The following is a 27,474-nucleotide window of genomic DNA, read 5'->3' as shown; positions in this document are numbered from 1 at the left end:
CTTATCTGTGTCATTTTTTCCCTTTAGTAGATATTACATAAAACATCTAGTGGATATTATAAAACATCTTTTAAAAACATTTTCAACCCCACATTCACTTCTAGATACTACCTTACTTCTCTGATCTTCTATCTCAAAAAAGTTATCTTACTTGCTTTCTCCACTTTGTCACCTCACGTCCTTTCCTCAACCAACATCCCCAACATACATCAGCTTTTTATCTCCTACTTACTTTCAGAGATTTCCTTTGTCAAGGTCACCTTCATCAGGCCAATCCTAATGGTCATTTCTTAGTCTTGACCTCACTTGATCTCTCAGCAGCATTTGACAAAGATCATTTCTTCTTCCAAGAGAGAGCTAACACTCTCTTGCTTTCCTTCTATCTCACCAACTGTGCCTTTTCAGTTTATTTTGATGGATATTGCTTTCGTTCCCAAGCTCTAAATACTGTAGCGTATCCCAAAGCTCAGTACTTGGATCTTTTTTCTATCAACTAAATGATTGCATTCAATCTTTGCCTTTTTTTTTTTTTTTTTTGCATATTCAAAGAGAATATTTTTATTTGACCATGTGAATAAAAGTCCTGATTCCTGCCCCTTGCTGCTGCTAAGTCACTTCAGTCATGTCCGACTCTGTGTGACCCCATAGACAGCAGCCCACCAGGCTCCCCTGTCCCTGGGATTCTCCAGGCAAGAACACTGGAGCGGGTTGCCATTTCCTTCTCCAATGCATGAAAGTGAAAAGTGAAAGTGAAGTCGCTCAGTTGTGTCCGACCCTCAGTGACCCCATGGATTGCAGCCTACCAGGCTCCTCCGTCCATGGGATTTTCCAGGCAAGAGTACTGGAGTGGGGTGCCACTGCCTTCTCCGTACCTGCCCTCAAATCTGCTGTTCTTTGTCTCTATCATTCATCAATTATTGGGTTAAAAACCTAGTAGTCATCCTTGAATGCTGCATCTCCCCTCACCTGCTCTCCCAACACACAATCCATAAGGCAATCCTATCAGTCTACTTCAAAATACATTCCAAATATGACCATATAACTTCCTCTGTTGCCATCACAGTCTATGCTGACCAGCACTACTCTCTTCTACAATTGTTTCCTACCAATTTCTCACTTTTGTTATCATCCTTCCTCCTCAACTGCTTCCCCTATTCTGCTTTCCTCAAAGCATCTAGGTGGTAGAATCAAGATCCAAATCCATTTCTGACTTCAAAGCCCAGGCTTTTAATGACTACACCCTACTGCCTCTTATTTGCATGACCAAGAAAACAAAAGCAGAAATTCACTTTGCTTTAAATCTTTACTGGATTAAATGGATTGGTCTTGTATTTCAACATCTTGTCCCCACCTCAAATCTGGAATAACCAAAATAGCCATGAGTCATATACTATTCAGATATCCCTCAGACACAAAATAAAATTACCAAAAAGCCGGTAGTATTCTTTCTGATTCTTACGCTCAAAAGATATCTAAAAATCAGTGGCTCTCATAGAACCCAGAACATTTTAACATTCAACAAACAGAATGCTTATCCCACATCTGACACTAGAGTCAAGACTCTGTCTCCCCTTAAGAGAAGGTGCACTATGACCCTCAGACTGGGTTGGGTACTTGTCTTCTGTACCTCCTTTGTTGTGTTGTATTTATATAATTACTTGTATGTATTCCAGCTTTTTGATGAAAGGAACTAAGCCTAATTCATCCCCAGTTCTTAGATCAGGTACTGATACATCTCAGGTACCTGAAAAAAAAAGTGTTAACTGAATAAATTTTAAAAGCTATCTGTAATAACTTTTTCACTGGTTGTTACTGGGGAGGCAGGCAGGGCCCAAGGTACATGTTGAGCTAGTAGCAGTTGCATTCTCAGTGTGGCTGCTTAAGCCATCTTTGGTACTCCCAAGAGAGCATCTTACATCATGGTAGTAAACAGGGGAGGCAAAAGCAACCGTATCAAACACAAACATCATTCTGGCAAGCCACATTTGGCATGAGATCCTCTGTCCTAGAAGGAATGCCTAAGATACATTTGCCAGGTTCTTAATTCTCACTCGATATCTCTGACTCAGTAAATAAATACATTCTGCCTGCTAAAGCCACCTGCAGTATGGTATATGTTATATGAAAGTACAAAAGAAATAGAGAATAGCTTCTGATCTTATGCAGAAGAGCATTAAGACAGAAATAAAAATTAACAATATAAGCATGTCCCTTAAAGAAGGATTAGAAGACTTAGGGGTAAACAGTACAATGTAATATAGACTTGAAGGTTTTAGCAATTTTGCTGAGGGAATGACCAGGGTGGTTTGGAGGAGTTATAGGAAGTGTTCTGAAGAGGGGACTAGAAATGGATTTTGAGGAATAGGTAGGAAAAAAGGATACCGAAGACGTTTTATCCCAAAACTGATCTCTGTAGGGGAGGGACAGTGTTTTACTCGTCTTTGCATCATTACCCTTTAGCACAAAGTGTTCAATAAATATGTGTTTAATAAATGGTCAAATAATTTATTGAATTAGTGAATAAATTAATGACTGAACAGCCTTTACTTAAGTGGAAACCACAGCCAATTCTATCAGTAATTTCTATGAAAACTATTTAGCAAAGGGTTTTTATTTAGGCCAAACGCAAATAAAAACCGAGAAGGGAACCTACAGCCATCTGTTTCTCCACCTTTTCTGGAACAGAGAAAGTGAATCTAGAATCATGGCACATCAGAGTTGCAAAAGGCCTTACAGTCTCATTTAGTCCAAAATCTCACCTTAGCGATGGGAACAGCTAGATAGCAGATAATCCATAATTGTTAAGATTCTAGGAGGTACTATAGTATATTAGAAAAAGGATGGGTTTTAGACAACTGAGCCAAGTCCAAAACGTTTATTTTTTAAAACTGCTCTTTATGTAAATGTTTCCATACATGATATTACAACAAAGCTAAGGCTTGGAAATTGAACCATTCCCTTCAACTTGGTGCTTGAGCTGATGAAAAAGAAAAGCTAAAACCTAACATTTAAAATATAGATTATATAAATTTGTGGGTTACCTCCATTCAATGGCATTCTCCAGAGACTTGAAGGTTTTAGGACGACCACGTAAGAAATTCTGCATGCTATTAAGTGCATCCATGGCTGTACCTAGATGGTAAACAAAAAATTTTAACCACAGTACTTAACATATTCTGAGTCAACATAACTTAAAGAGTCAATTATATACTATGTATCTGCCCTCAATGACAGAATTAAGTGACTATGGAGGGAAAAAGCAGTTTAAGAAAATTCAGAAGACTAATGTGATTGCCTCCTTCTAAGATGTCCTCCAGTGATTTTTGCCTCCTGGTATTCAGTAGTCCCTCCACATTGAATAGAGCTAACTTATACAAGCAATAGTGTGACTTCTGAGGCTGGATCAGAAAAAAACTGGCAGTTTCTTTTTAAATAGTAATTAAAACTATGGGATGTACATACAATTGAAATATTATGCAGCCATAAACGATGTTTATGTAGAGTTTCTCATGGTATGTAAAATAACTATATAATGTGAGGTAGGGACAAAATGAGTGAAGGTGTGAAAAGTACAAACTTCCACTAATAAAATAAGTCAGTCCTAGGTATGTAATGTATAGCATGGTGATTATAGTTAATAATACCATATTGCATATGTGAAAATTTTTAAGATCTTATAAGTTCTCATCATACACACACACACACACACACACACACAAATCTGTAACTTTGTGTGATGACATATGTTAACTAGATATATTGTGGTGATAATTTCACAATATACACATATAACAAGCCATGATGATGTACATTTGAAAAGTTAAATGTCAATTATATCTAAATAAAAAAATACTTGGAATGCTTTTGCTACAAAATAACATTTAAAAAAAAAAGATACAAAAGACAGAGGGACATACTTCAAGATGAAAGTCAACAGTAAATAAAGATAACAATAATCTACCATGGATATCTTTAATAAGTCAAAGATTTTGATTTAGTCAGCACTAAGAAAACTTACCTTCCACAACATCAATCATGCACAGACCCAAGAGGCTTGGCACCAGGTTCGACGATGCTGTGTGGACTGCAATAGCACCGCCCATGCTATGTCCAATGAGCATAATTGGAGGAGGGAGGTCCCCATACATGGCTTCAACCACATTGCCAACATCTCTGCAGAGAAGAGAAGGAAGTAAAGCATGGAATATTACTAACAACACTGTAAAAATAGTTTTCTTTCCTAATTCTCTCCTTTGGTCTGTAACTAATAATCCCAGGACTGTAAAGGTCTAATAGACCATCTTGCAAATGCACCTAAGTAAACCTCCTAACACAGTCCCCAGTACCTATACAACAAGAGCTAAGAACCAAAACTTTGATTTCGCTTTACATCACACTTTCACTGTTCCACACATTTAGTACAATTATATAAATATCTACCTTTATTTTAAACCTAAAATAAGCCTGAAACTCTGAACAAATCATTCAACTGCTCTATGCCTCAGTTTCCTATCCATGAAACACGAAAACAATTTTTTTAAGCACTATAATGTAGCGGTTCGACATCAACTGCAAGATGAACTGCAGACCTAGTTTATTTTTTACTGTGTGAACTTGGATTAGCTACTTAATCTCTTAAGAGTTTCAACATCTATAACATGAAGATAAGGATATCAATTACTATTCTGGATTGCTCTGAGGATTACTGAGACACTCAGTGGTGAAAAGAGTACTTTCATCACTTTACTTTGAAAAGAGTAAGGTGTTATACAAATATTAATTATTATTTACAATTTGTCATGTAAATTTGCTTGAAGTATGAACGCAAACTTAGTGTTCTGAGAAACCAGAAAAATGTTCAGAGCTAATTTTTACTGGCTTCTGTTCTAGTCTTTAATTATGAGTCAATCTATTTAACAAAGTCAAACCCCAAAGCTTTGAAAAGGAGAAGTAAAGCAGAAACTTTGTTTTTCATTCGTGTATGGGCCTTCTTTGCTACAGGAAGAGTAAGTAAGGTGTGTTTCTAGAGACCACTGGCTCTACTGTCTTCTGGGAATGAGTCAGTCACGCAACTTTAAGCAGTTTTGTTTTGCTGAATGTCACTACATACCTCAGGCACTCATGCACTGTCAGCCATATAGCAGCTGTGAATGCAGGGACACAGTCTTTCAAATATGGTTCTCCACAGTATTCAGAATGGCAAAAATAAATATTATTTCTGAAGGAATTAATCTTAAAAATCTCATACAACAATTATAGATATGAATAGGATAGTTGCAATATCTACAGACAGTGTGAATGAGAAAGAAGCAGGCCACTCAATTTTATAAGCAAAAACAAATAATTTTTAATAATAAGGCTAAAAGTTTTGGTTTGTTAAGTATAATGAGTAAAATAAAAGGATGCTATGAAAGATTATCTAGTTAGTAACTGGATATACAATTTTGGTAGATGCTATCTAGGGGGATCCTGTTATATTTATTAATACTAGTTCATTTCCTGAGAAGCAGTATAGCATATCACAGACATAACAGAAAATGGAGTATCAGAGTAAGCTGAGCTCGAATCTTGGCTCTTTTACTTTCAGTGGAGTTTCATTTTACATAGAGTTTAGGTTCTAAGTTGATGTGAAAGGCAAAAACCATGCTGTCAGGGCTACTTGAAAACCCACCAACTGCCCATTAAAATGCCCATTTTAAGATTTTTGTTTCACAGAGTGATTGAATTCAGAAACAATATAAATGTTTTATTGCTTCACCTATTTCAGCAACAATCCAACTTGTTGACTCTTCTAATTCTTGGTAATTATCTTCAGTTCCTACAGAAGGTTTTAATCATTTATTTTCTTTTGAACTTTTTGTGTGAGTTATCAACTTATTATCTCTTAGCTCTTATTCACCTTTTACATGTTCCGCAATAACTGGATGAGGCCTTTAAATATTTTTCCTTTGCTAGCTGGCAAGATGTCAAGCTATGCCAGTAGAGGGCAAAGGAGAGATACTGCAGAAAGAGAGGGTTTTGTTCCTGGTGTGCACTGACTCCACAAGCTCCTGTAGCTTGTCTAGCATCCAGGACCTGCAGCACACACAGCTTTTCCAGTGACCAGCTCTTGAAACACAGAAGGTTTCTCCAAACACTCCATCCCCTCATCCCTAATGTTCTTTTATTCTCCCTAGATTTTTGAAGTATAATTGGTATATAAAAACGGTACATAATTAATGTATACAATTTGGTAAGTATACACTCCTGTTATCATCACCATGATCAACTCCTGTTATCACCATGATTAACTCCTGTTATCACCATGATCAACTTCTGTTATTATCACCATGATCAAGGGAATAAACACATCCATCACCTTCAAGATTCCTTGTGCTGCTTGTGTGTGTGTGTGTGTGCACACATACGCATGGTAGAAAGACTTTACATGAGAGCTACCCTCCTAACAAACTTCTAAGTGCACAGCATCATTAACTATAGGCATTATGTTGTACTGCAGATCTCTGGAACCATCCCCGGTAATTTTGCTGCAGAGTGCTGCTGGTGAGACAACTCCATGTGAACAGCTTCCCCTGAACCTGAAAGGGCAGATTTCTGGCAAGTTCTGCCAACAAAGCATCAAAGTGACTTCTACACCTTCAGTAAGCCATCATTAGTGCCCTCTCCAACAAGGGGATCTCAATCTTTTCCACTCAGGTGCTGTCTCGGTCTGAGGGGAAATAGGAAGTGGCTGCTTCTTACATCTGCTATTTCTAGTCTTTCCTTCTCTTTTTCAAACCTGTTCCCAGCTTTACAGAGATGTAACTGATAGATAAAATTATAATATATTTAAAAAGTGTACAATGTGATGATTTGACATGTATACACCGGGACATTGATTCCCATAATCAACTTAATTAACCCTATATTCTTTAGAGCTCTTACGTTTTACTAGCCAATTCCTCATTACTCCAATCCCCTGTTATAATTAATAAATCTTTATATTAAGCTTTCCTTGTTTATTACTATCTGATTTCTCTGATTGTCCCAGATTCATACATGATTAGGCAATATTTCCTTAAGGTCATCATCAATTCTTTAATTTCTTCTTGAATGTCAGTCAAGCTATCACATCCTTGTCTGGCTGCCTGGCCACTTAGATGATATATTTCACTTTTTTGTACCCTTTAAAAATCATCTGAAAATCTTTCTATGGGTATTACATGCTTGATTATTTCAGGCATTACTGTTCTCACATTACAAAGAAAAAAATGAGGGAGCAGATTCTTGGCTCTCCTTTCATGGTTTCTCAGGCACATGATTATTGAGTGGAATGGTTCTCACACATTGTTATTTCTCTCTCTTTGCCAAGCACTATGGTTGAATGATCACAGATCAGGTCCATTAACTGTGTGACCTCACATGGTTGGTTACTGTGCCAATTTCCTCATTGATAAAAAGGTGACAATATTTACACTATGGATTAAAACAAATAATTTATTATAAATAAATGTTTAATTTACACTTAATAAAGCCTGGAAGATAAAAATCACATAAAAAACATCTACTATAATGATACAATTTTGGCCACATGAATTCGGGTTCTGAAGAAAAAACAGAACTTATATCCAGATTCAACTTTACTTATATCCAGATTCAAGCTGCTAAAGAAAGAATGGACGAGGTATTTTTGGTGCCAAAAAAATACTTGAGAGAGAGCATGCATTAAACACATCAGAGCGCGCGTATTAAAAGCAAGGCAGCTTGAAAACGCCTGTTTACAAAATAGAACGTTGTATGTGTATGTACTCAGTCGTGTCCGACTCTTTGTGACCCTATGGACTGCAGCCCACCAGGCTCCTCTGTCCATAGAATGTTCCAGGTAAGAATACTGGAGTGGGTTGCCATTTCCTACTCTAGGGGAACTTCCCAACCCAGGGATCAAACTCATGTTTCCTGCATTGGCAGGCAGATACTTTACCACTGAGCTACCAGGGAAGCCCATACAATACAGAATAGTGGTTCCCAGATACCAGTCATGGGACTGGCTGCATCAGATTCCTTTATAGAAATTTATCAAAATATAAATGCCCAGACCCACTGGTAGAAGCATGAATTCAAGAGCTGTGAGGCAGGGCTGAATGATCTGTACTTTAAATCATTTCTCAGATAATTCTGATGAATGGCCAGGTTTGAGAGCCACTGTAGGTGCTATAGGAGAAGGCAATGGCACCCCACTCCAGTACTGTTGCCTGGAAAATCCCATAGATGGAGGAGCCTGGTAGGCTGCAGTCCATGGGGTCGCACAGAGTCGGACACGATGGAAGCAACTCAGCAGCAGCAGCAGCAGTAGGTGCTATACTCATCTTTTACTTTGCAGTCCAGGGTATAATCAGTTATTCTTTAATACCTTGTTCCCATCTTACTATAAAGCTGGAAAAAGCATGCGGGCAGGATATCATAAGAACATCTTAGAGGGCATTTTGTAAACAACTATTTTTCAAGTTTGGGTCCCCAATAGATATTCAGAATCTATTCAATATTCAACTCTGTGAACAGAAGGAAACTTTTCAAAAGCTAACACAGACTAAACTGTTCCCTGAAGAATTTTCAGGGCATCATTTTAAATGATGACCATCATACTGAATATACCAAGAAACCAGAGGTTTCTTTCAATATTAAATAGTAAAGAAACACTAGATATAGAGAAAAAAAAGAAGTAAAATGTTCTGTTATTTATTGTTCAACAATCTCACCAGGAAAGCCATAAAGATATATTATTATTTATGGTAGTAATGTAAGCCAGGTGATTGTATAAACAGTATTACTTACTTTGCCATTGTTTCTGCAGACAGGTCTTCAGAATTCCTGACTTTTGTTTCACCTAAAAAGAAAATATTTTAAAAATAAAATTCCCAAGGAGATAAATGATAAAATCAAGAGTACTGTCTTTCAAAAATCTCACTTTAGGATAATGAAATGGGGACTTTATAATTGTACATGATAGGCACAGCAAGGATTTTCTATTACAGACATATCTTTATGAAGGATAATTACAGTAGCAAAGAAGGAGGATAATTACAGTAGCAGGTATTTCCACATTCCTTATACACCACCTGCATTGGAATTTGGTTACATTAGCAGACATTTTCTCAACAAGATATATATGTGTGTGAATTTATAAAATATTTGTGAAAACTAAAAGCTAGGATTTCCCTCAAAATGCCCAAATGGAAATGACCAGACCCAGTGAACTTTTTAATACTTTACACTGTTCAAAAGGGTTGGCAAATGTGTCATTGAGTCAGTGAGTAATTAAGAACTTCACTCACCATGACCTCGAAGATCCAAAGCCACAATCCTACATTGAACTCTACTAATGATTGCTGCCTAGGAGGAAAAGGAAAAGTATTAAGACACATCAAGGTTAGCAAATCTTTCCCCATTACCAATGATAACTTTGTTGGGTGAACTGCCATCAGAAATAAAGGATCCCAAGAGAATTAAAGGAATTCCCCTTTAAAGAAAATATTTAAAACTAATGACTGTTTTTTTGATACACATTCTGGCTCTATCCCAACTTCAAAATATGAAATCCCTCAAATTTAACTCTTCCTAGCTTTCCATGAAACAGAATAAGCACCTCTAAGCAAAGCCCCTCTGAACTCTGCCATCACCTATGATTTTCGTCCACACTCACTGGTTATTTCTTCCCTATTCTAGAAGGAAATTCTCTAGGTGAGAACTGTGAGTCAGTCTGTATCTTGGTTCAGCACATCACACAAATGTGACACTCAGATAATGAAATAACCTTGAAAGCAGCACAAGTCATAAAATCTACCAAAGATTCACTTAAGATAGAGCAGCAGTACACATGTTTGTGCCAATTAAAAATATATTGAAAAAGAAATCATAATATCATGAGCCAGTACAATTTTACTGGTTTAAACAAACCTAAAATTGAGGATCTTCTTCCTCAAATGAACTAGACTCTTTGACATTAATACATCACAATTAGTGTTAGTAAACATCATCAACACTTTTTTAACTTTTAAAGAAACGACAGGACAACTATCTAGGCTAACGCCTACATTTCATGAATGAGGAAACAGAAGTCAAGAGATAGGAAATTATTTTCTCAGGATCATACAACTAGCAGTAAAAATAAGATGAGAACCAAGGTAAGCTACTAACATAACAGTCAATGTATAAGATAAATCAAAGCTCTTAAATCACATTTTCTCATTTTATTTTTAATTGACATGTTTTTAATATAGTCACATTATAAAAATATAAAAATTAGTAAGAAAGAGAGGAGAAAAAAGCTCATATGATTTGCCATCTAAATGTCATCTCTTTGGATGTTTCCTATGATCTTTTTCCCCAACTCTGCTGAAATATTATTGACATATAATATTAAGGCACTGGATGTGATCATTTGATACATGTGTATATGTAAAATGATTATCACAATAACCTCCAGCCTCTCACATAATCATCATTTGTGTGTGTGGATAATATTTAAGATCTATTATCTTAACAACTTTCAAGTATGAATACCATACAGCTAATTACAGTCACAATGCTGTACATTTAACAGATTCCCAGAACTAATTCATCTTACAGCTGGGAGTTGGTACGCTTTGACAAACATCTCCCCACTTCCCCCACCTCCTAGCCCTTGACAATCACCATTCTAATTTCTATTTCTATGAAGTCAGCTTTTTTAGATTCTACATATAACTGAGAACACATATTATTTGTCTTTATCTGATTTATTTCATCTAACACAACACACTCAAGGTCCTCCATGTGGTTGCAAAAGCCAAGATTCCTTTCTTTTTCATGGCTGAATAATCCTGTGTGTGTGAGAAAGAGACATGTTTTGCATGGAGCTATTCAGTTTCCCCAACACCATTTATTTTAGAGATTATCTTTTCCCCATGGAGCCTTCTTGGAGTCCTTGGAATTTTTGGTTTCAGTAAAGTTGAACTTATCAACCTTTTTTTAATGGCTTCCATTTCATGGGGCTGCCCAACACCATATATTAATGTTCTTATCATCTTTTTACATGGACTTCCCTGGTGGCTCAGACGGTAAAGCGTCTGTCTACAATGCGGGAGACCTGGGTTCGATCCCTGGGTTGGGAAGATCCCTTGGAGAAGGAAATGGCAATCCACTCCAGTACTATTGCCTGGAAAATCCCATGGACGGAGGAGCGTGGTAGGCTACAGTCCATGGGGTCACAAAGAGTCGGACACGACTGAGCGACTTCACGTTCATGTTCATCTTTTTAAATTCAGTAGTTTAATCCATTTGCAATTTTTATATTAACTTATTTTTATACATGGGCTTATTTCTGGTTTCTTTCTGCCAATACCATACTACTGATAAGAGTTTTAGAATATGCTTTGGTTCATGTACTGTTGAAGCCTGGCTTGGAGAATTTTGAGCATTACTTTGCTAGCGTGTGAGATGAGCACAATTGTGCGGTAGTTTGAACATTCTTTGGCACTGGAATGAAAACTGAGCTTTTTCAGTCCTGTGGCCACTGCTGAGTTTTCCAGATTTGCTGGTATATCAAGTGCAGCACTTTCACAGCATCATCTTTTAGGATTTGAAATAGCTCAACTGGAATTCCATCACTTCCACTAGCTTTGTTCAGTGATGTTTCCTAAAGCCCACTTGACTTCGCATTCCAGGATGTCTGGCTCTAGGTGACTGATCATACCATCTTGATTATCTGGGTCGTGAAGATCTTTTTTGTATAGTTCTTCTGTGTATTCTTGCCACCTCTTCTTCATATCTTCTGCTTCTGTTAGGTCCACACCATTTCTGTCCTTTATTGAGCCCATCTTTGCATGAAATGTTCCCTTGGTATCTCTAATTTTCTTGAAGAGATCTTTAGTCTTTCCCATTCTATTGTTTTCCTCTATTTCTTTGCACTGATCACTGAGGAAGGCTTTCTTATCTCTTCTTGCTATTCTTTGCAACTCTGCATTCAAATGGGTATATCTTTCCTTTTCTCCTTTGCCTTTCACTTCTCTTCATTTCACAGCTATGTGTAAGGCCTCCCCAGACATCCATTTTGCTTTTTTGCATTTCTTTTTCTTGGGGATGGTCTTGATCCCTGTCTGCTGTACAGTGTCAAGAACCTCCATCCATAGTTCATCAGGCACTCTATCAGATCTAATCCCTTGAATCTATTTCTCACTTCCACTGTGTAATTGTAAGGGATTTGATTTAGGTCCTACCTGAATGGTCTAGTGGTTTTCCCTACTTTCCTCAATTTAAGTCTGAATTTGACAATAAGGAGTTCATGATCTGAGCTACAGTCAGCTCCCAGTCTTATTTTTGCTGACTGTATAGAGCTTCTTCATCTTTGGCTGCAAAGAATATAATCAATCTGATTTCAGTGTTGACCATCTGGTGATGTCCATGTATAGAGTCTTCTCTTGTGCTGTTGGAAGAGGGTGCTTGCTGTGAACAGTGCATTCTCTTGGCTAAACTCTGTTAGCCTTTGCCCTTCTTCATTCTGTACTCCAAGGCCAAATTTGCCTGTTACTCCAGGTGTTTCTTGACTTCCTACTTTTGCATTCCAGTCCCCTATGATGAAAAGACATCTTTTTTGGGTGTTAGTTCTAGAAGGTCTTGTAGGTCTTCATAGAACCATTCAACTTCAGCTTCTTCAGCACTACTGGTCAGGGCATAGACTTGGATTACTGTGATACTGAATGGTTTGCCTTGGAAATGAACAGAGATCATTCTGTCATTTTTGAGATTGCATCCAAGTACTGCATTTTGGACTCTCTTGTTGACTATGATTTCTTCTAAGGGATTCTTGCCCACAGTAGTAGATGTAACAGTCATCTGAGTTAAATTCACCCATTCCAGTCCATTTTAGTTCAGTGATTCCTAAAATGTCGACATTCACTCTTGCCATGTCCTGTTTGCCCACTTCCAATTTGCCTTTGATATGACTGATTTCCAATTTGATTCATGGACCTAACATTCCAGGTTCCTATGCAATATTGCTCTTTACAGCATCAGATTTTGCTTCTATCACCAGGCACATTCACAACTGGGTGTTGTTTTTGTTTTGCCTTTTTCTCTTCACTCTTTCTGGAGTTATTTCTCCACTGATCTCCAGTAACATACTGGGCACCTACCAACCTGGGGAGTTCATCTTTCAGTGTCCTATCTTTTTGCCTTTTCGTACTGTTCATGGGGTTCTCAAGGCAAGAATACTGAAGTGGTTTGCTATTCCCTTCTCCAGTGGACCACATTTTGTCAGAACTCTCCACCATAACCCGTCCATCTTGGGTGGACCTACATGGCATGGCTGATAGTTTCACAGAGGTAACATTAACTTCCACTATCAACTACTTACTTACCGTGAACACAGCCCAGGAAAGGGCAGAATGGCCTCCTCCATGCAGAAGGAGTAGGACTGGACCTTCTGAACCACTCTTGTAAACTCGAAAAGTGTATGAATAGTTAAAGATAACATATCTAAGCTTTTGCTCACTGAAATTTTTGATTACTTAGTTATGATGATACCAATGAGAAAATTCAGACAGGACCAAATTATAAGCAAAGCTACAGCCTTCCAAGCTTGAGAGGCACTTATGGAGAAGTTTCTGAGACACCAGACCTGTTTTTGAGGCATGGGAGCTGTGTGACCACTTTTTCAATGGAAAAAAAAAAAAACACCGAACTATTCCCTTTGCCCTAATGAGGACATAATTCCTGGCTTCTAGACACTAAACTGGTTCAACTCACTTTACTCATGAAACCATCCCCTCAAAAGATATATCAGTTTCAGGAATTTAATTCTTAATCCCCTCCCATATATTAGACAATTATAGCCAAATAAGATATTAATAGTCTTACAAGTAACATCCCATGTCATGCAAGGAACAGACGGAATAAAAATGAAATAAACAGCAAAAATAAAGAACATTTTAGGAACTATACAAATCTTTGTAGACACTATAAATTTATTAAGGAATAAGCCAGTTTGCAAAGGATATATCCTTGCCAGTTTCATTCTCTACTTCTACATCTTCCATGGACTCAAAGTACTGACTCCAAGGAACAGGAGAAAAGTCCCGCTTTCTTCCAGGGCTAAGGGTAAGAAAAAGAGAGAGATTACAAATAAAACATAGTCACGCATGAAAAGATAAAATCTTGATCAAAATATTAAACCTGAAATGAAAACAGATATTTTCTCATAAAGATATGAAGAGTTTTTATACAGTTAAAATGTGTTTTAAAAAGCTCAAATATGTATAAAAACTTTAGGATTTTAGGAAATTTTATTAGCATATTTTAATCACAAATATATTACATGTATATAACAACACAAGTTCTCTCACCTTATTCTTGGCTATAGGCTCATTTCTATCCTTTCAATCCAGTTCAATATTGTTCCTACTACAATAATTTTTGGTCACTATTGCTTCGTCATACCTTTAATCTTCCATATTTTTTCATGCTTCTATTTCATTTCCCAACCAAATGGCACACTGGCCATATCAATACCTTGAATTTCTGGGTATTTATCTGAAGATAAGCTTACACAGAACTGAAATGACTTATCTATTCAATGTACCATTGTCTGTAATAGAGAAAAACTGAAAATAACCTAAATATCAGCAGGTAACTGATTAAAATAAATTTAAACAATAGTTATAAAAAGCAATTATATATTGATAAAATTCCTTATTTATAGATATGATACACTGTGAAGTAAACAAACATGATGCACATACTACCATATGGGTAAAAATGGGAAATACATATAAATGCAATTCCTTATGTATGTTCAGACTATCTCTGGAAGTATACTGATATAACATTGATGGTAACCTGGGAGGGGAACTATGACTAGGAGGTGAAGAGGAACAATTTTCAATGCACATCCCTTTCTATTTCTGAACCATGTATCATTTAAAAATATTAAATCATTTTAAAACAAAGCTAAGCAATAAATATCTACTTACAACCTATGTCTTCAACTTTGGATGGAACATAAGAAAGAAACCCTGAGTCTTCCTCTACTTCCGTATCTACTCTTCTTTCCAGTAATGAAGGAAATTCAGAATTCTATTAGGAGCAAAACATTAACTACTGCCTGAGATCTTTTACATGCTATGGGACCAAACCGCGGGTATTTATAAAGTATAATATAAAGTCCCTTTTAAATATTTAAGTGAATACAGAAGTACTCTAGGTTGACTATAATATGGAATGAATTACAGTGGTGCAGCTGGGCAATCAAGGATGTATTCTCTCAACAGTCAAGTATTTATTGAATATCGTTTTCTACTAGGCACTGCAACAGATTAGTGGGTCTCAATCCATGTAATAAAATTACCTGGGAAGTTTATAAAAATACTGATGCTTAGGTCTAACTCTAGAAATTGATTTAAACCATCTGGGATGTGGCCTAGGTACTGATAATTTTTAAAGTTTCCCAAGTTGAGAGAGAGGTGCTAGAAATATAAAGGAGTATATGGTTTGGAATAACAGAGGAGTTCAAACTCCTCATAGTTCCTACTATTTCCCTTTAATTCCTAACACAGTATGAACCTGGGCAAATTCAATTGATCTAAACTCTTTCTGCCTTAAATTATAGTGACTAAGTAAAATAAGATATCTTTTAAAAGAATCAAATATACTCAGCCATTAAAAAGAATACATTTGAATCAGTTCTAATGAGGTGGATGAAACTGGAGCCTATTATACAGAGTGAAGTAAGCCAGAAGGAAAAACACCAATACAGTATACTAACGCATATATATGGAATTTAGAAAGATGGTAACGATAACCCTGTATACGAGACAGCAAAAGAGACACTGATGCATAGAACAGTCTTATGGACTCTGTGGGAGAGGGAGAGGGAGAGGGTGGGAAGATTTGGGAGAATGGCATTGAAACATGTGAAACGTCATGTATGAAACAATATGCCAGTCTAGGTTCAATGCACGATGCTGGATGCTTGGGGCTGGTGCACTGGGACGACCCAGAGGGATGGTGTGGGGAGGGAGGAGGGAGGAGGGTTCAGGATGGGGAACACATGTATACTAATTAAATAATTTTCTATTAAAGAAAAAAAAATAGAAAAAAAAAGGATAAAAAAAAAAAACAAATGATGATTTGGAATAAAAGGAACCTTTATACGATGTTGGTATAAATGTGAACTGGTGCAGTCACTGTGGAAAACAATATGGAGGTTCCTCAAAAAATTTAAAAAATAGCACTTACATATGACTCAGTAATCACCTTTCCAGGCACATAGCCAAACATTTTGAAATCTGGATCTTAAAGAGATATCTGTACTCCCATATTCATTGCAACAGTATTAACAATACCAAAGTTGTGGAAATAGTGTGAATGTCTGTCAATCAATGAATGGTTAAAGAAAATTTGGCAGTTATATACATCAAAATGTTGTTCAGTCTTTAAAGATAGATATCCTATTTGTGAAAACATGGTCTAACCTAAGTGAGATAAGCCAAACACAAAAGGACAGACAACACAAAATTCCACTTACAAGAATAATATGAAATAGTGAAACTTACAGAAACCAAGTAAAATGGTAGTTATCAGGGACTAGATGTCAGAACTAGTGAGGAGCCATGGGTCAAAAGGTACAAATTTCAGTTATGCAAAATGGAGAAGCCCCAGAACTGTATTGTACACTATACTGCATCTAGTTAACAATACTATATTTCATACTTAAAATTTTGCTAAGTGGTACCTGTAGACAAATGAAAATGGAAGCACAAAGATGCAAAATATAGGAGACCCAGCAAAAGCTGTTGTCCAAGGGAAGTTTATTCAAAAAAATAAAAATAAAAAAAATAAAAGAATCAAATGAATCTGGTAGTTGCTCAGTAAATGTGTAAACCTACTTCTGATAGAAAAACTTCTGTGGAAGTAAACTACAACTTTAGTCTAGACCTATTTTTCTGGTTTGCTGGTTACACTTGAATTCCTACTGGAAAACTAAGAGCAGAACCCTTTAATTTTACTTACACTCACAAACTCATCTATGCATATATTAATTTGAGTATATATAATACAATAACATGGCATGCCAAACATATTATAATAGATTCTAAGGATCTTGAATGAAATTTTAATGTCTAGACCGAGGGATACGGTAGCAGTAGTACCTAACATTTACTGTACACAGCAGTGAGTCACTGTTCCAATTTACAGGCATGATTCTATTTAATTCTTATAAAACTTTCAAAGTTATTTTTATCCCCATTTCACAGATGAGAAAACAAATTAGGTACACAAAGCAACTTCCCCAAGGTTATACAACTACCAAGTGGCAGTAACAGGATTCAACTCCAGTTCCATCACTCTTCAAAGTCTCTCCAATGCTGCACTAATTCTCAGATTTTTAAAAAAATCTATTTGGTTGTATCAGGTCTTAATTGTGGTGCACAGGATCTTTGTTGCATCATGCAGAACCTTTCACTGCAGCATGTGGACTCTCTAGTTGTGGTGCAAGGGCTCACTTGCTCTGTGGCATGAGGGGTATCAGTTCCCTGACCAGGGATCAGACCTGCACCCCCTGCATTGCCAGGCAGTTTCTTAACCATAGAACACCAGGGAAGTCCCCTCAGACTTTTTTTTTTCCTTCTCTCTCATTTATACTTCTGAAAAGTAATAAGGCTTTATTTAAGGCATATTATCAAAGGTTTCCTGTTCAGAATCTAAATATGATTAACTTTGCCAAGGCCACAGAAACTTTCTGAGTTGGCCAGGCACAAGTTAAAGAAAAAGTACTTTCTACAATTAGAAATTATTGCTAGGAGAACAGCCTCCACTTCTTTCTAATCTTCCTTTTAAAAAAAAGTTTCAGGGACTACCCAACTTTACCAACGTATGAGTAATTCCCATTTAGTTTAAAAGGCAATAATCTACACCTCAAAATGCTGCTCCTACTACCACAGAGATTTTTTGGACATACTCCTAACATCTGCATTTCAACACATAATTGTTTATACACTCCAAGACTTGACGACATTTGGTAACTTAGACAAGAAGTAAAATAGTAAGGGCCTTGTATGAAAACTAGTTCTAAAAAATACACGCACCCTAATATTCACAGCAGCACTATTTACAATAGCCAGGACATGGGAGCAACCTAAACGTCCATCAGCAGAGGAATGAATAAAGAAAATATGGTACACATATTCAATGGAATGTTACTCAGCCATAAAAAGGAAGGAAATAATGCCACTTGCAACAACAAGGATGGACCTAGAGATTATCATACTAAGTGAAGTAAGTCAGAAAGACAAAAACACTGTATCACTTATATGTGGAATCTAAAAATATGACACAAATGAACATACCTATGAAACAGACACAGATTCATAGATATCGAGAACAGACTTGTGGTTGCCAGCTTGTGATTGGGGATGCAGGGGGTGGGGGGAGAAAGGATTTCAAGTTGGGGATTAGCAGATGCACACTAGTATACATGGGACAGATAAACAAGGTCCTATATATTCCATGATAAATAGAAAAGAATATATATTTATAACTTAGTGACTGCTGTACTGCTGCTGCTAAGTCGCTTCAGTCGTGTCTGACTCTGTGTGACCCCACAGACGGCAGCCCAACAGGCTCTCCTGCTCCTGGGATTCTCCAGGCAAGAACACTGGAGTGGGTTGCCATTTCCTTCTCCAATGTAAATATATATATATATATATATATGTAAATATATAAATACATATATATTCCAATATATAAATATAAATATATATTTATAACTTAGTGACTCGGAAATTAATTCAACATTGTAAATCAATTATAGTTTGATTAAATAAAAAACCCCTTGGCCTATATGTTGACCTTAACAGTCTATTTCCAACAGAAAGTGGAAAAATTTTTAAGAAGATGAAAAGAATGAGGGGCTACTGCACTCTTAAAACTTTTAAAATCTAAATTAATTTTCCATTTGCTAGAGACTAAAGCATTGTTCTGCCATTATTAATTGTGTGACCTTGGGCAAGTCACTTAACTTCTCAAGGCCTGAGTTTCTTCATGTCAGATAGGTTTGTAGCATCAGTTTTATATGCTTCGTTATGAGGATTAAAGTAGTCCTTTGGTTACTCTCAAATTATCCTCTTCTATTCTCTGGTGGCTCAAACGGCAATGAATCTGCCTACAATGCAGGAGACCTAGGTTTGATCCCTGGGTCAGAAGAATCCCTGCAGAAGGAAATCTTTTCCATGGCAACCCCCTCCAGTATTCCTGCCTGGATAATTCCATGGACAGATGAAGATGAGCCCAGTGGGCTACAGTTCATGGGTTCACAGAGAGTCAGACACAACTGAGCAACTAACACTTACTATTTCTGTCATGGAGCCAATCATTTTCAAAAATTAGTTTATTCCTTGGAAGTATGGATACCAGTGAGGCTGCAGAAGGAGAGGGTGGTGAACTGGGAGAACAGGACTGACATATACACTATCATGTATAAAGTAGGTATCTAGTAAGAACCCTACTCTATAGCACAGGGAACTCTACTCAATGCTCTATGTAACCTACATGGGAAGGAAATCCAAAAAAACTCCATTTTATTTGATGGAACACATCCTCCATTAGCTTCCCGAGACAGAGGAATTAATTATGAAACTTTGCATGTCAAACTTCTGTTACCCATTTTTACACTTGACTGACAGCTTTCTTTGATATTGAAATTTTATGTTACAGACCATTTCCATACTGTGGAAGGAAGTACCTTGATAGATTCAACTTTGGAAGTGTTCGCTAAAATTATACGTACATTTGTATAAAAATATGTGAATATATAAAAAATATATATAAGATCACATTTATATAATTATATTTTAAAACATATACAGGGAATTCCCTGGTGGTACAGTGTTTAGGAGTTGGTGCTTTCACTATGGTAGCCTGGGTTCAATTATTGGCTGGGGAACTAAGATCCTGCAAGCTATGTGGTGTGGTCGGAAAAACACACAAAAGCAAAAAACAAAGGACACCACTGAAAATATGAAAAATCATAGATCTGATAAGGAACTTGTATCTAGACTGTATAAAGAACTCATAATACAACGACAACCCAATTTCTTAATGAACAAAGGATCTGAATAGACATTCTTCCAGAGAAGATATACACGTGGTCAATAAGGACATGAAAAGATATTCAGCATCATTTAGTTATTAGGGAAATGCAAATCAAAACACCAAAGAACCACTTCACATCACTAAGACAGCTTTTGACAGAAAGACTGCCAATGACAAGTGTTGGCAAGAATGAAGAGTTAGAACCCACATACATTGCTGATGGAAATATAAAATGGTACAGCTGCTTTGAAGAACAGTTTGTCAATTCCTCAAAAGGTTAAACAAAGGTATCATATGATCTAGCAATTCCACTCCTAGGAAATTACCCAAGGAAAATGAAAACATCATGTCTACATAAAAACTTGTATAACAATGTTCACAGGGGCATTGTTCATAATAGTTAAAAAGTAGGAACAATTCAAGTCTCTATTAACTGTTGAACAGATAAACAAAATTTGGTATAAATCCAAACAATGGAATATTATTTGGCAACAAAAAAGGAATAGAATAATTCAACATGCTACAATAAAGATGAACTTAAAATATTATGGCAAGCAAAGAGGCCATTCACAAAAGATCACATATATTAAGTCCATTCATTATAAACGTTCAGATTAGGTACATCTATTGAGAAAGAAAACGATGGCTGCCTAGGGCTTAGAGGATTAAGGGAAAGTGAGGACTAAAAAGCAAGACATATTGCTCATGGGTATAAAGTTTCTTTGGGGATGCTACACATGTTCTAATTTGACTGTGGTAATGGTTGCAGAACTTTGGGCGTATGCTTAAAAAAACATTGACTGTACACTCTAAATGAGTCAGTTGTATGGTATGTGAACTCTATCTCAATAAAGTTACCAAAAAATGAGAAGGGGAACACTTAAATAATAGATTATATCATTACTTGTATGGTATGTAAACTCTCTCTCAATAAAGTTGTTACCAAAAAATGAGAAGGGGAACATTTAAACAATAGATTATATCATTACTACCCTAATGGAGAAAAAAATGAAATGAGAAAAACACAGGTCAGATGAGACAAAATACAAAATAAGATGGCAGAAATAAATCCAAATGTATCAAAAATAAACTAATTACTCTAGGTTTTAAATATCTTAAGATGAGATTTTTTTCTTTTAATTTTCAACTATATACTTTTTAAAAGAGACAGAAAGTTCCAAAATAAAAAAGATGGACAAAAACAAAGTAGGCAAATATTAGACAAAACAATTTTAATTTACATTTAATTTTAATTTACATTAATTTTATATTATTCTCTATCAAACTTTAGGGCATGTTTCTATCAACTTCTAATTAAGGTATTGCTTTTGAGTTTTTTTAATTTATAGATTTTCTGTCATTTCTTACCATTATATACTTTTTAAATTTTATTTTATATTGCAGTTGAGTTTTAAAGAATTTTTTTATCCCCCACATTTAGAAATTAAAGTTTAGAAACTTTAATCTTAAAAGTAGAACAAACCTCTTCTTAGGAGGCTTTCTTTCTTCTTAAACTTTCTCTTCTATTGAATTATATCTACTATACATGTTTTTATTCCCAACATTTACATTTTGTTCTCTGAAACCAGGTTCCTCTTTTTTTTTTTTTTAAATAAAAGAGCATTCTCTTCTTGTTTCACAGATGCCATACTGTCTCGTCTCCAACAAGAGATGTTGGGGGGCAGGGGATGTGTTTGGTTTGTGGGGTTTTTTTGGCTGTACTCCAAGGCTTGGCTTGCAAGATCTTTGTTCCCCAACCAGGGATTGAACCTGGGCCATAGCAGTGAAAGTGCCAAGTCCTAACCACTGGACCACCAGAAAATTCGAGATGCTCGCTTATTTAGTGTTTTATTTTGTTCTGTGCACTACTGTTTTCTTTTCTCATTTTGTTTTGGTTTCTGTCTTTTGCACTGTAGGCTTTCCCTGGATTGCCGGTAATGCTATGAAAAAGGAGGGCTTGCTGACTATTGAGTATCACTGTACAGTTATCAAGCAGAGACCCAGACTTTTAAATGACAGACTCTTCCCCTTAAATATCAATATCTACATGTCTTTTCTCTTAGGCCAGCCATTTTTCCAGAGATAAATCCTCCAATCTTCTGCTTGGGGACATAAAACTAGCTGTGAGCCTTCTGAAAAGGATCTAAAGAGTCTCATTTGTTCACTCAACAAATAGGTATTAATAAGTACCTATGAGATATTATTTTAGGCACTGGGAATACTACAGTGAACAAAAGACAAAACCCCTACTCTTGTGTTTACACTTAACAGGAGATACGAGCAAAAATTTGCAAGGTAGCAATAAGGGCCATATAAAGTCAGGAAGGGGGACAATGAATATCAGAATGAGAAGGAATGAATTTTAAATCAGGTAATCAGGGAAGGCTTCTTTAAGCAAAGACCTGAGGAAAGTAAAGAAGAAAACATAAACATATTTAGAAGACACAATTATGTACTTTCACTTAATACTTGTTTCATCCAGCTGCTTTATCTTTGCCCTCATATCCCTATTGTCTCTAAGTCCAGAGCCACTCTGGTTCAATTTTTCCAGAAGTTAACCTGTCTCCCATTATTGAGATATTTATTTTCAATAAATAGAGGGAAAGGAAAAGATCTGAGAGTCTAATGGAGTCAATCAATCCTATTTTTAGCCCCCTTTCAGAGGTACCTAGCATCTACAACTCCTGAATCTTTATGGGGTTGACATATGGATTAACTTCAACTTTCGTTCTCTTTCTACAGACAGTTTGCAGTTTGCTCTTCCCTGTCAGAGAATTAACAGTCTTCAACTTGCCATCTTCCTAAATCCTGCTGGTATCTTACCTTCCCTCCTTTTCTTTGTCCTTTGATTATTCTTTTTTCCAAGTTACTTTAATTTCAAGGGACTTGAGGAGAAAATGGAGATGAATTAATGAATTAATTTCCACAACTCTAGGGTAGCTGGTATTATTCCTCTTTTGCAAATGAGAAAGCTGGTATTATTCCTCTTTTGCAAATGAGAAAGCTAAACCCAAGAGAGGTTAAATAACTCATCCAAAACCATAGAAAGTAGCTCAGCTAGGGTCACTTCCTTATTAGTTTTTAATACTACCCTCAAAATAATATTAGGTTCTCTCTCCATTCTTAAAATCATCAAAGCTAACAATAAGCACCCAGAAATCCCCAGGAAGAAGTGGAAGAGGATTGGTTCCTGCCATAGGGATAATGATTGGTAGAGGACTCTTAAAGCAAGCCTGAGTACCATGGAGACTAAGAAGAAATCAAGGTTTACTACTATAATTATAATTATGGGAGAGCGCAGAAGGGTGGAGTGAAAAGGAAGAATTAGACAATTCTCAAGTTTCTCTGAAGTCATTCACAACGAAAGAACAGGGGAAACCTTTTAAAAGAGTTCCAACTTACAAAACACTGATTTACCAGGTGCTTGAAAATTCTACATCCTACTCCTAATACTTCTCTGCGTTGGCCAGTGATGAAAATGTTCCTTATTAACTGGGCATCACAGAATCCAAAAATGGAAATAGTAGGATTTTACACAACGTCCTGTATTAGACAAGAAAGGATATTTATGGCCCAATATACGACATGGTTGTATGAATGAAACCTTACCTTACTTAAAACCACTTTCAGATAAGATACTTAGTCTATGGTAACTTCCAACCTGCTGAGTCAGATCACACAAAAACCTGCTTTGTTTTAAATGGATGGATAAAGACAACTGCTGCAGCACAAGAACAACTCTAATCTTATACTTCTGATAATAAAGAACTGTGCTTTACCCAAGTTAGAAATTTTTCTAAATTTTATTTCTACCACTCACCCAATATAAGAACAGCATAAGTAGTAACATTTTCGAAAACACTAAAAGTAAATAGAAAAAAGGATATAAAGTGATCTGGCCTCAAACAAAAACACAATCACTGAGACATCAGTAATGAAACCAAAAAAGCAGACAATAGAACACTTTATGAGATTCTACAAATCAACTGGAGTTGTTCACTCTCATCACTGATGCATGGCCATTCTTAGTCATCAAAATACAAGTAAGCTACCATTCTGCTTAGGCATATCACAATAGGAAGAAAGAGTTTTGAGGTCAGAGCTTAAAGGCCAATAAAATCCTTACAGAAAACCCTAATATTTCAGAACCAATGGTTCTATAACCCCTTCCCCAGACACATCTAAATGCCATGACGATCCAGGATAAAGGACAAACAGCAAATATCTTTAGGGCAATTATTTAAGGGATTTTTTTTCCAGTCACAACTTGCTTATTTAAGCAGCTAACTTAATTTCAATTAAAGAGACCTTTGGGTATGCCTTGTATGGCAGGCCCTGATACACTTTCTGGGCATGAGGGAAACCAGCAGGCCTGAAATTTTCATCAATGAAAACTTGGTTCTTGACCTCAAAGACCTAATGTTTGGAGGGAGATAGGCAAGGAAACAGTCACTGTATACTACAGCTATGACAGAAATAAGCCTAGGGTACCATGAGAGCTCACAGATGGAACATTCAAGCTTGTTCAGGACACTTATGGGGATGGAACCAGGTGAGAGAAGGATTCACAAAGATTATATCTGGTGAGAAAATTTTGTTAAATCAAATGCTATAAAAATTGGAAGTACTATTTTTATTAAACAATGACTTGGATAGGGAATAGGCAAAAGTACAAACCTTCTAATTGTCAATTAAAAAGTAATTTCCCAATATTCAGTGGAAAAAAATGTCAGTGTATTCTCCAATTTAAAAATGGGCTTATATTCCAAAGGTTTGTAAAGTAAGTTGCTGGAAAAACTGAAGTACATTTCCTCTGATTAACAGTATTATAAAATATTCATAGATTCTCTGAGAAGCTCCATCCCCAAGTCTATTTAGCCATAATAGGTTACAATGCTATTTGTGATGAAATTCAGTTAATAATAATCATGTAGTTCAGGTGATTCACATAGAAAACTGAATTTAAATTGATATTAATATATCTTGAACCATGGTTCTTATGCTTAAGGAAAAGCTGGTTTAATTAAATGGATGAGAAGGATTAAATGAAACAAACCAGACACACATGCTGGGCACTTGACAAGCATTATCTAAATTTAATCCCCACAACAACCTGGGTTGCATTTTCTTAACACGATAAACATAGAGGGATATAAATATGGAATCATAGAGGGATATAATAGGGTCCAAGTTCATATTTATATACTGTTAATAATCACAGTTTTAAAATTTCACTTCTATGCTCAACAAATCTGGTTCTTCCCTCACATTTACTTCCCTACTAAATTCAGGGTGCACAATTCTAAGCTGATGGAAAAAATGTCATATATCCACTGTATCTGAGCATCATTCATTCATTGATCAAATGTTTATTGACCTCCTGCATGCTAACCACTTTGGGGCTAATACACAAAAGGAGATTGCTGTTAAATTAGTGAAGACTAAGCAAAATAGATCACCATCAAGTTGTTAGATGAAATACCGTATGTACAAGGCACCACTGGCTTATGATAAACTACGATTTTTGTAACACTAAAAAAAGAGCTACCAGGGAATTCCCTGGTGGTCCAGTGGTTAGAACTCTGCACTTTCACTGCCAAGGGAGCAAGTTCAAGCCCTGCTCAGGAAACTAAAAATCCCATAAGACATGCAGTGTGGCCAAATAAATAAAAAGAGCTACCAACTAAAGTATGACACAATACTTTATCACGCAGAATTCATTTTACATTTCTTTTTATAACTTTATATCTTTAGTTATTTTTGGCTACTCAGGGTCTGCATCGCTGGGTGTGGGTTTTCTCTATTGTGGCGAGTGGGGGCCACTCTCCAGTTGCAGTGCATAGACTTCTCATTGCAGTGGCTGGCTTCTCTTGGGGCAGAGTACAGGTTCTAGAGTGCGGGCTCAGTAGTTGTGGCGCAAGGATTTAGCTGCTCCATGGCCTGCACAATCTTCCTGGGCTTCATAGATGGCTCAATGGAGCCACCTGCCAAGGAGACCTGGGTCCAGAAGATCAATCTCCTGGAGAAGGAAATGGGAACTAACTCCAGTATTCTTGTCTGGGAAATCTCATGGACAGAGGAGCCTGGTGGGCTACAGTGCATGGAGTCACAAAGAGTGGATACGACTTAGCAACTAAACAACTAACTACTCTTATAGTAGGATCTTACTTCAGTTTTGGAGAATGATAAAGAGAAAAAGTGTCAAGTTTTGTTAAAGTAAAACTAACCAACAGGCATGAATCTTTATATACAAGAGACAAACTCCAAGCACGAGTTTCAACCATATGAGCATTTTAAATCTCAAATTAGTCAATGTATTTGTAAACACAACACACTCAGCCTAAATGCTTGGTGTTGAAATAAAGTATTGATTCTATTTATGAACTGAAATGATTTTCAATGGAGTATCACTTAAGTTACCCCATCTTAATGGAACCAGTGAGGAAATAAGGTTTCTTTATAGAATGAAGCTAAAGAGGTCTAGGATTTCAGTTTCTCATTCAGTCAGCACTTAAGCAGCCAGCACGTTAGACACCCAGGAAATTAAGACATGATTCCTACTCTTAAGAAGCTCACAGTCCTGAGTAGACAGCAGATCAATAATTACAGGAGTCAGAGGGCTAAATGTTATATCTACAGAAGACTATGCGGACATAGAAGATGTGCTCCTTGACAACTATGTGATAATGCCTACTAGGAGATAATAACCAAAACCAACAAAACTGTATGACCACTATGCATCAACTGTTAAGGAAATAAGGGAGAGGAGGAAGAAAAAGAGAGGAAAAATTATTCCCTGCCTAGAGACAAGGAATAAGAAATAAAAGCTGTATGTTTTTAGGTGAATGTCTCAAATCCAAATAGATATATTAATATTTCAACATCTACTAGCCTGCTTAAGTCTGTTAGGAGGGCAAGTAATGAGTCATGAGCTGCACAGTAGCAGTCCTAGTCACTGCTGTCACAAATTCTCCAGCTTAGGAGTCTTCTGGTGGGGACAAAATACTGAAGTTTAATTGCAGCCAGCTATTTAAAGCAAGGCACCACAGCTCTTATATATAAAAAAGAAAAGTTGTCATTAGCAACACTGAAGAGAATGGAAAGAATGGAAAGGACGGCAACCAAATGGCTGTCTGGGATCATGAGAGTTCATTACTATTGATAAGGGCATCTTATTAAAGCAGATGACTTAGAGTCTAAAAACTGTGTACTGGATCAGGCTATTAAGAGATCATCTAACTCAAATCTTACTTTATGGGAAGGAATAATTAGCTGTCTGTTATGTAACAAGCCGGATTTTGAATTCAGCAAGAAAAATATTCCCTTTAAAACATGTGAAAGACTCAAAGTCATAGATTTCCCAGAGCCACT

The 27,474-nt window shown here is 36.5% G+C and overlaps 2 protein-coding genes and 1 non-coding gene across 5 annotated transcripts in view; 1 reads left to right on the top strand and 2 right to left on the bottom strand.

The window, feature by feature from the left end:
• P4HA3 (prolyl 4-hydroxylase subunit alpha 3) overlaps positions 1–6,969 on the top strand; it is a 72,312-nt gene extending 65,343 nt beyond the window's left edge. Inside the window, exon 14 of one of the 2 annotated variants that reach the window (XR_237556.5) lies at positions 6,500–6,967. Coding sequence is in view for 1 of the 2 variants with exons in the window: in XM_024975047.2 (XP_024830815.1) it covers positions 6,500–6,547 (48 nt within the window). In the remaining variant the exon portion in view is untranslated. Of the gene's footprint in view, positions 1–6,499 lie in introns of both variants that reach the window. The other variant, XM_024975047.2, reaches the window with a different exon arrangement.
• PPME1 (protein phosphatase methylesterase 1) overlaps positions 1–27,474 on the bottom strand; it is a 51,291-nt gene that overhangs the window by 15,036 nt on the left and 8,781 nt on the right. For both annotated transcript variants that reach the window (NM_001076056.2, XM_005216225.3), the window contains exons 2-7: positions 14,013–14,106; positions 13,374–13,466; positions 9,312–9,369; positions 8,812–8,863; positions 4,019–4,173; positions 3,042–3,132 (exon numbers count right to left, since the gene is read on the bottom strand). In NM_001076056.2, coding sequence (NP_001069524.1) covers positions 3,042–3,132; positions 4,019–4,173; positions 8,812–8,863; positions 9,312–9,369; positions 13,374–13,466; positions 14,013–14,106 — 543 coding nt within the window. The remainder of the gene's footprint in view (positions 1–3,041; positions 3,133–4,018; positions 4,174–8,811; positions 8,864–9,311; positions 9,370–13,373; positions 13,467–14,012; positions 14,107–27,474) is intronic.
• TRNAE-UUC (transfer RNA glutamic acid (anticodon UUC)) lies at positions 21,853–21,924 on the bottom strand. Its single transcript has one exon. It is a non-coding gene; the product is annotated as a tRNA-Glu (tRNA).

The sequence above is a fragment of the Bos taurus genome, chromosome 15, assembly GCF_002263795.3.
Source record: "Bos taurus isolate L1 Dominette 01449 registration number 42190680 breed Hereford chromosome 15, ARS-UCD2.0, whole genome shotgun sequence".
NCBI lineage: Eukaryota > Metazoa > Chordata > Mammalia > Artiodactyla > Bovidae > Bos > Bos taurus.
This window is presented reverse-complemented; position numbering and strand designations above follow the sequence as displayed.